The sequence below is a fragment of the Crotalus tigris genome, unplaced genomic scaffold, assembly GCF_016545835.1.
Source record: "Crotalus tigris isolate CLP2741 ecotype Arizona unplaced genomic scaffold, ASM1654583v1 scf7180000017543.2237141, whole genome shotgun sequence".
NCBI classification, from domain to species: domain Eukaryota; kingdom Metazoa; phylum Chordata; class Lepidosauria; order Squamata; family Viperidae; genus Crotalus; species Crotalus tigris.
Window position 1 is genome coordinate 414,490 of NW_024096463.1, and position 13,198 is coordinate 427,687.

A 13,198-nucleotide genomic window follows, 5' to 3' on the forward strand; every position below is an offset into this window, starting at 1 on the left:
GATGAACGGACGGTTGAGATGAATAGAAAGGAGCAGACCAGCCGCACGCAGTTATCCTATTTAGGCCCGATGACGAGGTCGAGGAGTCGTGCGCAGACTTCACCACACCTATAAGAATGACTCTCCCACTCCCTGGCGCACTAGCCCTGAGGATGCCGGCAGGTGACGGCGAAAGCTAGGCGCTTTTTAATAAAATTTTATAATTTTACTACCCTGGTGATCATTTTATTTCCTATCATGAACACTCCCAGGGTTCACGTTTTTAATCTTCTTAAACGCATATATATATATATATATATATATATATATATATATATATATATATATATATATATATATTACACAGACACAGACACCTCTCACACACATATATATACACATATATTTTTTAATAGTGACTGCAACAAGGCTTGGGTTTTCCTTGTAAAACTGATTTCTCTGAAAAGAATATATTTTACCTTTAAAAAGTATATCATGTCAGAATGCATAAGGGGTGGTTTTCTTTCTTTTTTTGCTGTTGTATTTTATTTTAAGGGCTGGAAGGCAGAAACAAAGTGAGTTCAGGAAAATTCACTGTATTGTAATTTATTTATAGTAATGTGTTTTCCTTGAAGGAAAATATTAACTTTAAGATGTATTTTAAAAGACATAAATTTTGTTACTTGGTGTTTGTCATACGGTAGAATGGAAACATTGAGCTGGTTTTGTTTCTGATAGCTGAACTGAAAATACTCTAAATTGTTACTTTTTAAATCAGCTTTACTGATTTATATTGATCTTACAATATAACATGTACTTCTGGCATTGTCTCTGTAGTTACACATCATTTGCAATGTTTTCTTTAAAAAAAGTGAAAATGTTACTGAAACATTGCAGAGTGTGACTGCATATTCTTATTGTGCACTAGTAGATTCTTATTTTATTTGTGTCAGGTGCATCTGTTATTTTAATTAGTTTTTCAGTTTAATGAGGAAAGGAAGAAGGTGACAGATCTTTCTTTAGCTGCTGTTATAGGAAAATATTTCTTTGTGAAATATACGAATAATGTAATATGTGGACAGTTTCACTGTTCTGGAAATTAGTCTAGAACTCATTTAGGAAAAACTTCAAATATCATAGGACTGTGATTTCCATACATTTTCTTTTAAGTCTTACATTTCAAACTTCATTATTTCACAAAAAAACTCAAATTCATGCTGAATCCAAGTATGCAGAAAAGGAAGACATCTGTCTTTCAAAGTCCAGATTTATTAGATTTTTATCTCCTATAATCTTTAACCAATACAGCCAAAAGCTATATGTTATGTTTAGATAGAACCTGTCTGAGGAGGTTGTGATAACATAGATTATTGAATTAATGCATCTCAGGAAAAGTGTTATGAATTTTGAAAGTGGTTAATCGTAACTTTATTGTATACAATAAAAAATCCAAATACAAAATACAAAATTTTCAGTTCTAAACTATTTTTATACATTCAGATTTTCCCATCCTTTTAATGAAAAGGCTTGTTTATTTTAATTAAAGATGGGTCTTTTCAAAATACTATATCTATACAAAATTTAAGTACTACAAGGACTATTCCTAGAATTAATATTCTACAAAATATTCTACAAAATGCTACTGTCATGATATAGCATATTTGTTACCTGTTTTTATTGTCAAATTCTTAAATGGCCTTTTTTCTTGGTTCATTGCTTTACATTTTCATTATTATAATTTATTTTGCTTATGAAAATTATAATGCCAATTTTATAAAGTGGCAACTTCTTCTTGTGTTTCATAGGAAATTTTCAATACTGTTCCTTCCCAGTACTAATAGTGATTTTAGCTGTTCAGTGATGTAAACACTAAACAAGAACTGAGATATGACTCAACGTTAATGTAAAGATGTTAAAAATATGAGCTAAAATAGTTCAATATTATCTTTGAAAACAATATACTATTCGGTTGAATGCCATTGCTTTGGAGAAAACAAATTCTTTTAGGGTTTTTGGTCATAGGTTTTTACAGTTAAGGTTCTATCATCTTAAATTCCTGAGAAAGCCACTTTTATGTCTTGCAATATATGCAATGTTGTTTATTATGCTGTTATATTCAGCTTCAGTTACCCAAATAATTAAGCTCTTATATAATATAAAATATACCTTGGGGGATCATAATAAGAAATTCAATTTTAACATAGGATACAATAAAGTCAAAAAATTGTTTTTGGTTAAAAATCTAACAATGATGTAAAAAGTGTCAAGCACGGGAAATCAGGAGTCCAGGCAGTTTATTGTATGCTTATTTTATTTGTTTCTCTCTACAAGAATCTGAACTACTAACGGGGAAAGCAAATGGTGGTAGATAGGAGTCAGAGGAATTCAAGGTGGGCCGGATGTAGATATTGATGCTGTGTTGGACCTCTCCCTCGGTCTCATCATCTCCTGTAGGAAGCCAGATAACAAAGAAATTTGTTAACCCCAATAAATCAACAGTATCTATCAAATCTGAAATTTGTGTTTTGTGTTAAAATCATGAAACAGTAACCATTAAATTAGTAACTTACATGAAATCAAATAATTCATGATAGATGCTGTACACTTTCCCATTGCTTGGCATGATTAAATGATAAAATTTACCATTGTCTTCTATTTCTTATGGGTGACATAGTAGATTACAAAAGTGTTTGAAAAATGTTATCCCAGAAACGTACAGGAATAAATGGGTGGAATTGGATTAGAATGGTAATGAAAAAATAGATGATCAAATGCTAAAATTCTTAAACATTGTTTTATACATTAGTTGCTATCATGGGTTAATCTTACATTGCTGCATATTATTCAATATATTTGGCCTCTAATGCAGCAGGGGTGGGGGGGATGGGATGGTTTTGTGTGCATGCGCACCGCTTTCACAAATGCAACTTCCTATGCATGCACATGTGTGTGTGCACTCGCCCACCACTTCTGCAGCCCACTTCCAAACCGGCTGCGGCCCAACACTGGACCAGGAGATGGGGACCCCTGCTCTTATGCACTTGAGAAACAACTGAGAAAGGATTTTTTCCCTCCAATCTGAAGAAAAATTATTTCTGATATGAAGCACTGCCTTGTTACTTGTGTCGTACTAATCGTTTGTGACAGAAAGCAGTCAGTATAAATATTTTGTCATCTCTTAGGTCCAATTATGACCAGCTTCTGCATGTATTATGGATGGAATACCTGGTATAATACATGGCATTTGGACAGAAAATGTGTTTTGGAATCCCAAATAGAAAGATATTAGTGGATAATAGTTGTAGTCACTATGCAGTATACATACAGTATTTGTTTGGGGCGGAATAAGAACATGACTGCCCACATTAATACTATTACAGCATGTTATCCTCTACAGTGTTCATTCCTTAATGTTGTCATTGTTTCTGAAAGATTGTCATTTGTATTTGAAAAGTATTCTGTGAAATTAATAAAAATATACTTGCTATAAAGTTTTTGTGTTATGCATTTATTTTACTAGTTAACTAGCACAATGTTAGCTTATGTTTATACAGTTATTATGAATTTGCAAAATGCAAAACAAGTGATCTTATAAAGACTTTTACTAGTTTTGGATTAGCTACATTATACTTTTATAGTTTGTATTCCATAGTACACATTACATCTTGTGACAATGACTAACATATACATATATTGTTGTTACATTGCTTATAAAATACTTACTGCATAATGCTCTCATGTCCATTTTTATAATGTCAGTCATTCTGCCTTATGAAAGCCATTTATGGATTCCTTAATTGATTGGTAAGTATAGGTAGGGATGAAGGAATTTATGATTGTCATAGCATCCTCATGGTCACATAATCAAAATCCAGGTGCTTGGCAACTGACATGCATTTATGATGGTTGCAACATTCTGGAGTCACATGATCACTATTTGTGGTTTCCAACAAGCAAAGTCAATGGGAGAAGCTAGAGTTGTTTAACAACTGCGTAATTCACTTAACAAATGCTGTGATTTGCTTAACAACTGGCAAAAAAGTTGTAAAATTGGGCAAGACCCACTTAACATCAACCTTGCTTGGCAATGGTAATGCTGGTCTCAATTGTAGTTATACGTGAAGAACTACCTTTAATATAGGATTAGAATGTATTTGGAAGTTATTGGGAATTGGGATGTATTATGTGGAGTGTGGGAAATGCTTGGTTAAAAAGTGGCCGAATAGTTTGCCAGATTGCTGACTCCATGTAACATAACTACTGTACAATTAATTACTGTATAGTGTAAATAGGGAAATACCAGCACTGGTCATGTTATATGAGCAAGAAAATTGTAATAAGAGGATGGAGAATGCAGCTGTTATAACCTGGTGGTATCCTGCTGGTTTGGCTTTTTCAGGGGAAAGGTGATCTCAAACTTGGTGTTTGTTTCTCCCAAGCTAGTTGCCCTATCCTGGGGACCTGTAATTGGATTGGTCTCAAGGTGTTGCTAGTAAACACAATATCTGTAACAAGACTATGGTGATAAACAGGCATACCAGGAGTGCATTGCCAAAACCTTACTGAGTGAAGGTGGGGATGTTGGTCTGTCATCTTGGAATACTTTTTAGGATGACAACTTTTCTTCTGGAAAGGAACCAGCTCCAAGAGCTTCCCCCTGGATGCTAGGATCAGTTACCACTGGTTATCACTAGTAAAGTCCTGATTCACTTGAGTCTTGACTTCACTTGGACGGGATCTATAGTAGTAATTGGGACAACCACTTGCCAAGTTATGTGGACTTTTTTCTCCCTGTAACTTCTGAGAAAATGGATAAGGTACTCACCAGGATGAGCTCTGCCATCTGTGGTCTAGACCCTTGTCCTTCATAGTTTTTTTGGTATGTTGGAGGGGAGTTATTCTGTGGATCTGGAAGATTGAGAACAGTTCCTTGTGAGATAGGTTATGGCTAGAAGCCTTAAAGGAAGCTGTTGGATTCCTTTAATAGGCCTCTGGATCCAAAGAGTTCTCCAATTGTTCTTGGTTAACAAAACAAAGGTGAGGGATCAACTACAGAGTGCCATAGATGAATCAGATTATCTGGACTATTATCAGAGTTCAGGCATGAATCCTTTGTACGTAGACAGACAAACCATTTAGAACAGTGGTTCTCAACCTGTGGGTCGGGACTCCATTTGGGGTCGAACGATTATTTCACGGGGGTCGCCAAACAAGGCTGTCCGCCATTTTTTCTCCCTTTTCTTTGGCCACGCCCCTGGCACCCGGTGATGTATAAGTGGTTGGGGGTCACCACAACATGGGGAACTGTATTATGGGGTCGCAGCATTAGAAAGATTGAGAACCACTGATTTAGAAATTATTTTTAAATGTATGTAAATTATTTATTTTTCAAAAATGCTATTCAAAAGTGCTGACAGTCCACAAAAACACATATAACCTTTAAAGCTATAGTATCTGAAGACTCAATCACTGAGAGTCAATGGTAATACATCAATTTTTCATTTTTTCATCAAGGTTTTTTTTTTTTTTGCATGTTAAGTTGAATCTATTTAAAAGTATTTTCTAAAAGGTCCCAGAATGAAATTATCTCTACTCACCTTTAACATGTTAAAATACAAGTAAATGCATTGTAGCCTTAGTCTGATTTTTGCAATACCTGTATATGTGCACAGGAAATATGAGGTGCTCATCTAAAACAGAAACTAACTATATATATATATATAGTCAGCTGTGCAGTATTACAGAATAGATTTGCAAATGCGTGGTTGGGTATATATGATTGTTTATGCTTCAGGTATGCAGGTAGTGGTGCTCCTCACCCGCAAGTGTTGAAAAAGTTTCTTAGCCAACAGGAAACCACAGCTTTGATGACTCTAATACATTCCGTATAGAAAAAACATCTTGGTCAGCAACTTTTGGACATCTACATGTGCTTTCTATGCAGGGACAATCAAATCTGGTGCTTTCCAGAAGTTTGTAGTACAATGACTGAGTTTAATCATTATGCTTAGCATATTAGGTTGCCAGTTCTTGAAATAGAAGATAAAAATATGAAGAAAATAAAGGGACATTTCTCACACATAAAACTTGTTCCTGAACTACTTCAGAGCTATACTTGGCACATGAGAGGTATATCCAATGTTCTCCTTTTATACCCTGAGTCATGCTTTTGCTTCCCTAAATTTATATATTTCAGCTTAGTTATGGTAAAAATAATTGTTCAAAATATCTGCAGAGGTGTAGGCTAAACAGCTGATGGTGGTTGTAGAAATAGGTTGTCCAGTTGAGACTCCTTCCAAACTTACTTGAATATGAAGTATTTATCATAAACTTATTTGATGAAGAACAGAATTTAACTCTTTGTTGTTTGCTTTAATTAAATGGGAAAAAAATCAAATACCACATCAGTTTTCCATGGACCCCATAAACTAAGCTGCTATTGCAGGATCCAATCTGAGTCAGTCACTGGGATGAAAGATTTATTCTTCCAAGCTTTCAGGCTCATGCTGGAGCGCATTCTCAGGGAAATTTCTTTCTCCATGGATGGGCTCCGGCACAAGCTGGAAAACTTGGCAGAATAAATCTTTGGTCCCAGTGACTGACTCAGATTGGATCCTGCAACATTAACCTGGGACACATATATTTGCTTTCATTCCTAAGGCTGCTATTGCAAATGTTCTGCACATTTTGCATTCTACTTCTCTCTGTCCCCAGTGGTGACAATTTTGCCACTTCCTAATACGTAATAGCCCAAGTGTGATAGTAGTCCAGAAAAAAATGATGTAAGACAATTGTTAAGATACTACAACCATCTTTTTAAATATAAACTATCAATACCTGAAAAAATCCTGTAAAAGCTAATCAAGCAGCATATTTGTCAGCACTTAGAAATGAACACGGTGATCTCTAGAAGTCGGCATGAGTTTGTTAAAAAATGGCATATCAAACGAACCTTATTGTCTTTAATGAAGCGACTAATTTATTGGACCAAAGAAATGCTGTGGAGATAGTATATTTAGTCTTCAGTAAGATGTTTGATAAAGAAGACCACAGTCTACTACTTGGGAAGATAGAACAATATACAGTACTAGCACCAAATGGATTTGCAGTTAGCTGACCAACTGCTCTACACATTGAGTGTGTAGTCCTACATCTACATGGAGGGAAGCATGCAATGGGGTACCTCAAAGTTCTGTCCTGGCCCCAATGCTCTTCAAAATCTTAATAAATGATCTACATGAGGGGATTGAAGAGGTGCTCATCAAATTTGTAGATGGCACCAAGCTGGAGGGAATTGCCAACACTTTGAAAAATAAACTCAAGATTCAGAAGGATTTTGACAGAAAAACATTGGGCTCTACCCAACAAGGTGCAGTTCAGTGGTAAGAAAAGTAAGGTATTTAGGCAGGAAAAAACAAATGCACAAGTATAGGCTAGCTCAACAGTAATGCCTGTGAGAGGGATGTTATCACTTAAGTATGAGCAATATGCTGCAACTGCCAAAAAAAAGCCAACACAGCCCTAAGCTGCATCAACAGAGGGATAGCATTAAGATCACAGGAAGTGATAGCATTAGTCTATACTGAATTAGTGAGGCCACTTTGAAATACTGAGTCCAGTTCCAATCACCACAATACCAAAACTATTATGAGGCTCTAGAAAGTGCAGAGAAGAGCAACAAAGATGATAAAGGATTTGAAGGCAAAATTGTGAGATGAATGGCTAAGATAAGTAGGTACATTTAGCCTAACCAAAAAATGTCTTGGGGAGACGTAATAACAGTCTTCAGTACTTCAGGGACTGTCACAGAAAAGAATGGGTTGATTTATTCTCCATAGCATCTGACGGCATGACAAGAAGCAATGGGTGGAAGCTCACAAGGGGGAGATCCAACCTGGAAATAAGGACAAATTTCCTTACAGCTAATCAATGGAACAGTTTGCCTCCCAGAGTTACAGGTTCTCTATTGCTGGAGGTTTTCAAGAAAAGATTGGACAACCATTTGGTGTAAGGACTTTTGCCTTGGGCAGGGGGTTAGACTAGAAGATCTCCAGGGTTCCTTCAAGTCCTACGGGTTCTATACAATCTTAGGAAAATAATTTTATTTCTCTTTTTTGCATTTGTTCCTGGAGTGTCACGAATAATTCCTAAATAAAGTACCACTTAGTTTCATAACCACTGTTCTATTATTTAAACAAACAAAATTGAATTGTTCTGTTCTACTTTTTAATTGAAAAGCCTTCCTTCCTTCCTTCCTTCCTTCCTTCCCTCCTTCCCTTTCTCTGCAGTCAGCTCTGAAGCCATAGGAGCATTTGTTAACCTGCTTAGTTCCTGCCTGTCTGCCTGCCTCTCTAGCAGTTCTCCAATGTGGCATGCGGTCATGTGACTAGCTATTTCCTCTAGATGACATCATTGCCTTTGCAGATATACCAGCGAAGAAAAGATGCTGTCAGGATCTTTGGAGCAGAACTAAATGATGTTGCACTGCGGGTAAGAGACCTTGCTCTGTTCTGTTATTTTTTAAGCTTTTCATGGGTATTGTTGTGAAATTAACCATTATCAAAGGAAAGCTTTAAAAATAAATCCTAATTATAATAGGCCTCTACAAATCAGAAGCTGGCAGGTGCAGAGGCTGTTTGATGTGTCTTCAGACATTCAGATGAGAAGTTCAAAAATAATGCTATCAAATGGGGTTTTAAAGCTGCCAAAGACAAACAATTGTCAGTGCCTATTATCTGACCTTTTTAGTATGCATGAAGCTGTATTTTCATTCTATCCAAACGGCAGGAATGGAACATTTGTGTTCAGATACATGAATTGGCTCTTTGCAATATATCAGGGTATCAGATAATATTTGTTTTAAAGGGAACATAACTCTAAATTTCTGGGGTAAATCATGTGGAAATTCAGTTTCATTTGTTCTTGGGGAGCTTGCTGGGAAAAAAAACCTTCAGTTGAATGGTTTGCCTAAGGAACTGTTAAATTGCCTATTTTCTTATTTTTTCCTTGTAGTGGGTAAGTGTGTTCCATGGTTAGTTTATGTGAAAGAAAATACTTAAGATTCTTAGGGATATTTTTACAATGTGTTGAAGAATGGGGTAATACATAACCTAGTATTTGGTAGAATGGATTGAATAAATAACTGCAAGAAAGTAATAAGAGATCTCAATTTCTGTGCCGTTCAGAAGGCCATGGTGAAATCTGTCTTTGAATAAAGAGAAAGTATTACTTGTGGTTCAGTTAAAAAGGCGGGCAGTTCTCTAATAATTTTGTCTATTTTGTCAAAACAGAATGTTCAGCTGTACAACTCTGACACTGAAATTTTCTACTGCAAGCAAAAAATGACTATGTTTTATTTCCTCTCCAAAAACCCTCTGTGGTTTAAGATTTCAAGCAGAGTGAAATTCAAACTAATCATTTAAAAATCTTAAATCACAGATTTAAAAAACATTTTTCATTTTTTACCAAAAATGTTCTATTGTCTAATATTGAATAGACCCATCTGTCCCTCCTGCCAAATTTCTTTTTATAACAAATATTGTATTATCCTATGTAAGCCTAGGATTGCTCTCAATCACAATATTACCTTGTGTAGTTACAATTTTTATTCACCTGCACACAAGGAAGGATTACTGTTTTGTATGCTGTAGACTGCATGGCAAAGAAGATAATTTGGGTTAGTTGACAAACAAAAACTGTGTTTATTTTTAAGCACATGTCTGAAACATTTAATATGTTATTTAAGAAAAAAAATTCTTTAAGGAATTCCACAATAACTCAGTCTGTAAAATTACACAATTATTTACACAATCATTAATCTGATGTAGTCACTCAGGAGCAACAATGCTTTAATAAGTCCACAAAGACATTGAATGAACAGTAAAACAGCAGGAATAATAAAAGCAGCATTATCTTTATATTGAAAAAAAACCACTTTGATTTGTTTTACTTCATACCATTTAATAAGTTTTCTGAACTTTTCTGTGGATTGATTTTCTATTTAGTGTTATGTTATTGTAATTTAAAAAGAATGGAAAATTTCCATAACTGCAAGAAAGGTTCAACAATTAGCTTGACAGCTAGCATGCTAGTTAAGGTTGGAGGAAAAAAAACCCAACCTGTTCCCATGTAACAGTTTGAAAAGTCACTGCCAATGTAAGATATACCATACTATCTAACTTGAGATAGACCAATTTCCTATCTTTCTGAAAAAGCATTGTTTGTAAACTAACAAGTGTTGTTAAGCATAGCTGAATAAAATATAATACATCCCATATATGATATTCCTTGTTAGCCACAATTATTTTGAGGGCTCTTCAGTGAACTATGTTAGACAGTCTGGGCAGGCAGGTTACACGTGTGCTTAGACCCAAATTTAGGAATTGTAGTTGACTTTTAAAATCCTAAATAGTGATTCAAGCGAATGCATATTCTAATTTAATTTTCAGTTGGCAGATACTGAAAATAAGACATTCTCATTGTGGCTCTATTCCATATAATTAACATTTAATATGATGTTTGATGGTTTAATAGCTCCAACTATTTTAATTCAAGCAGGCTTTTCACTAGGATATGCTAAGAAAAATATAAACTATTCTATTGCTACTGTGTAAGTTATGGGACTGCAAAAGTACCAGTTGGAAAAGATAAAACAAAACATTTTTTCCAGTCTCTATACTGATATAGAAAGACATATACTTAATGCAAAGTGTAGAAGAAATCTCCAACAGTGTTGGAACAAGAATTAGTTATGGTTTGAACTGTGCTTTTTTATTTAAGAAGGATTTTGAAATAAACAGAAGGCAGAGAAAATCGTTAATACCATTAATATTGGGCTGAGTTTTTACCCTTAGATTTTCTAGCAAAAGTACAGAACCCTTTATGGGGCATCATCATATATGGTATATGGTTTAGTTTTAAAGCTGCCCTAAAATTATCTTTAGGATCTTATTATGTAAAATTAACATATACTTAGACTTGCTTTAAAATGCTTAATGTTGCAAAATGTGAAATACAATTTGTGCACACATGCTGATCAGAAAAGCCACTAAAATATACAACTTCCCAACAATTTTAGCATGAATTAAAAATAGCTTTGGCCTTTTCTTATGTGTCTTTCTCCTATTGGAAATTCTTAGAAAATATTGGAAATTCTTAGAAAATAAACTGCTATATCAGTCATTTCTCTTTCTGATGCTCCAAAGGTGCTTTTCAAAAGGCAACTGGACTTTGTTCTTCCTTGAACACATTTTGCTTCTCATCCAAGAAGCTTCTTCAGTTCTGACTTGTTCTGACTAAAACACGAACTGAAGAAGATTCTTGGATGAGACGCGAAACATCTTCAAGGAAAACAAAAAGTCCAGTTGACTTTTAGACAAAGTCAGTCATCCAGGCCATGGGACAACCATGGCCTGGATGACTGACAATCTCCATAGACATCTTTCTGATGCCATTGATCAGGGCACACAATTATTTCTTCAATCTCTTGTTAAATATGTTAATAATTCTTAATAGTTTACCTAGAATTAGTGTGGATATTGTTTTTTAAAATGTAACTTATAGAGTCACTAAACCTGTATGTAAGGAATAATAATAATAATAATAATAATAATAATAATTAATAATAAAGTTGGAAGGGACCTTGGAGGTCATCTAGTCCAATCCCTGCTCAGGCAGGAAACCTGTTCCATTTCAGACAAATGGCTGTCCAGTCTCTTCTTAAAAACTTCCAGTGTTGGAGCATTCACAGCTCCTGGAGGCAGGTTGTTCCACTGGTTAATTAATTGCAACCTTCAAAGCTGATGACTTCCGCCAGATTTCTGAAGGCAAGCTGTTCCACTGGTTAATTGTCTTCACTGTCAGGAAATCTCTCCTTAGTTCTAGGTTGCTTCTCTCTTTGGTTAGTTTCCATCCATTGCTTCTTGTCCTGTCTTCAGGTGCTTTATACAATAGCTTGACTCCCTCTCCTTTGTGGCAACCCCTCAGATATTGGAACACTGCTATCATGTCACCCTTAGTCCTTCTCTTCATTAAACAATTCCAGCAACTGTTCCTTATATATTTTAGCCTCCAGTCTCCTAATCATCTTTGTTGCTCTTCTCTGTACTCTTTCTAGAGTCTCAATGTCCTTTTTACATCGTGGTGACAAAAACTGAATGCAGTATTCCAAGTGTGGCCTTACCAAGAAATTGTAAAGTGGCATTAACACTTCACGTGATCTTGATTCTATTCCTCTGTTAATGCAACCTAGCACCGTGTTGGCTTTTTTGGCAGCAACAGCAACATACTGCTGGCTCATATTTAAGTGATTGTCCACTAATACTCCGAGATCCCTCTCACAGTTACTACTATTGAGCAAGGTACCACCTATACTATACCTGTGCATTGGGTTTTTCTGGCCTAAATGCATGCTTTATAGTACTGCAAGGAAAGGGCTTGATGACTATGATAATGTAAGCATGATGTAAAAGAAATGCTAATATCTTAATACTGATCACACAACCTGCTCCTTTGTTTGTCATTTTATAGGTTATAGTATGGTTAATGCAGGAAATATGAATGGCTCTGGAAATCTGATGGATTTTTTGGATGAACCTTTCCCTGATGTTGGCACTTATGAAGACTTTCATACCATTGATTGGTTAAGGGAGAAATCTCGGGATACAGATAGACATAGAAAGGTAAGTAAAAGATAAACACTTGACATATCTGTTTAAAGTGATCAGTTGTAAAGTAGTTGTGAAGCGAACAAATGCAATATATACATAAATGTTGAAAATAAAAGAAATAGGTACTGTACATCTTCTCATGGTAGACTATTCACCAAAGAGAGGAAACTGGATAGATAAATTTTTAAGTTATGAAATTCTGATAGAAAAATAGGTAGGGTGGTTTGCTGAAGGCAAGTAATGTTTGTTGAAAAGTAAAAAAAATCTTTGTATAAGACAATCCTTTTGCCTACTTTGTTATTGAAAGTGATAGTTGAGTATCAAGAAAGATAAGGCCAATTGAATACAGTGAGGATAGGTTACTTCAGCTTGTGTGGTCAACAAGTAAAGCTAATAATAATTTAATAATTTATAAAGGGTATCCCAAGTGACTCTCAGTGATTCTGGCTGATTTGCAACAATCATAGAAATTACAATAAAACATAAAAATAAAGAAAAAAGATGGCAAGCATGTTGAAATGAAAAGTCTCACTTTCCCATGCCAAGTGATG

At 35.1% G+C, this 13,198-nt stretch overlaps 1 protein-coding gene across 6 annotated transcripts in view; it reads left to right on the forward strand.

Annotated features, from left to right (window-relative positions):
* The first annotated feature begins 8,007 nt into the window (after window positions 1-8,007).
* The window catches only part of CLCN4 (chloride voltage-gated channel 4), a 78,375-nt gene continuing 73,184 nt past the window's right edge, over window positions 8,008-13,198 (forward strand). The window contains exons 1-2 of one of the 6 annotated variants that reach the window (XM_039319241.1): window positions 8,008-8,469; window positions 12,508-12,659. In XM_039319241.1, the coding sequence (XP_039175175.1) occupies window positions 12,516-12,659 (144 nt within the window). In that variant the 5' untranslated portion in view covers window positions 8,008-8,469; window positions 12,508-12,515. Of the gene's footprint in view, window positions 8,470-12,507; window positions 12,660-13,198 lie in introns of those variants that run through there. The other 5 variants (XM_039318997.1, XM_039319323.1, XM_039318919.1 and 2 more) reach the window with 5 other exon arrangements.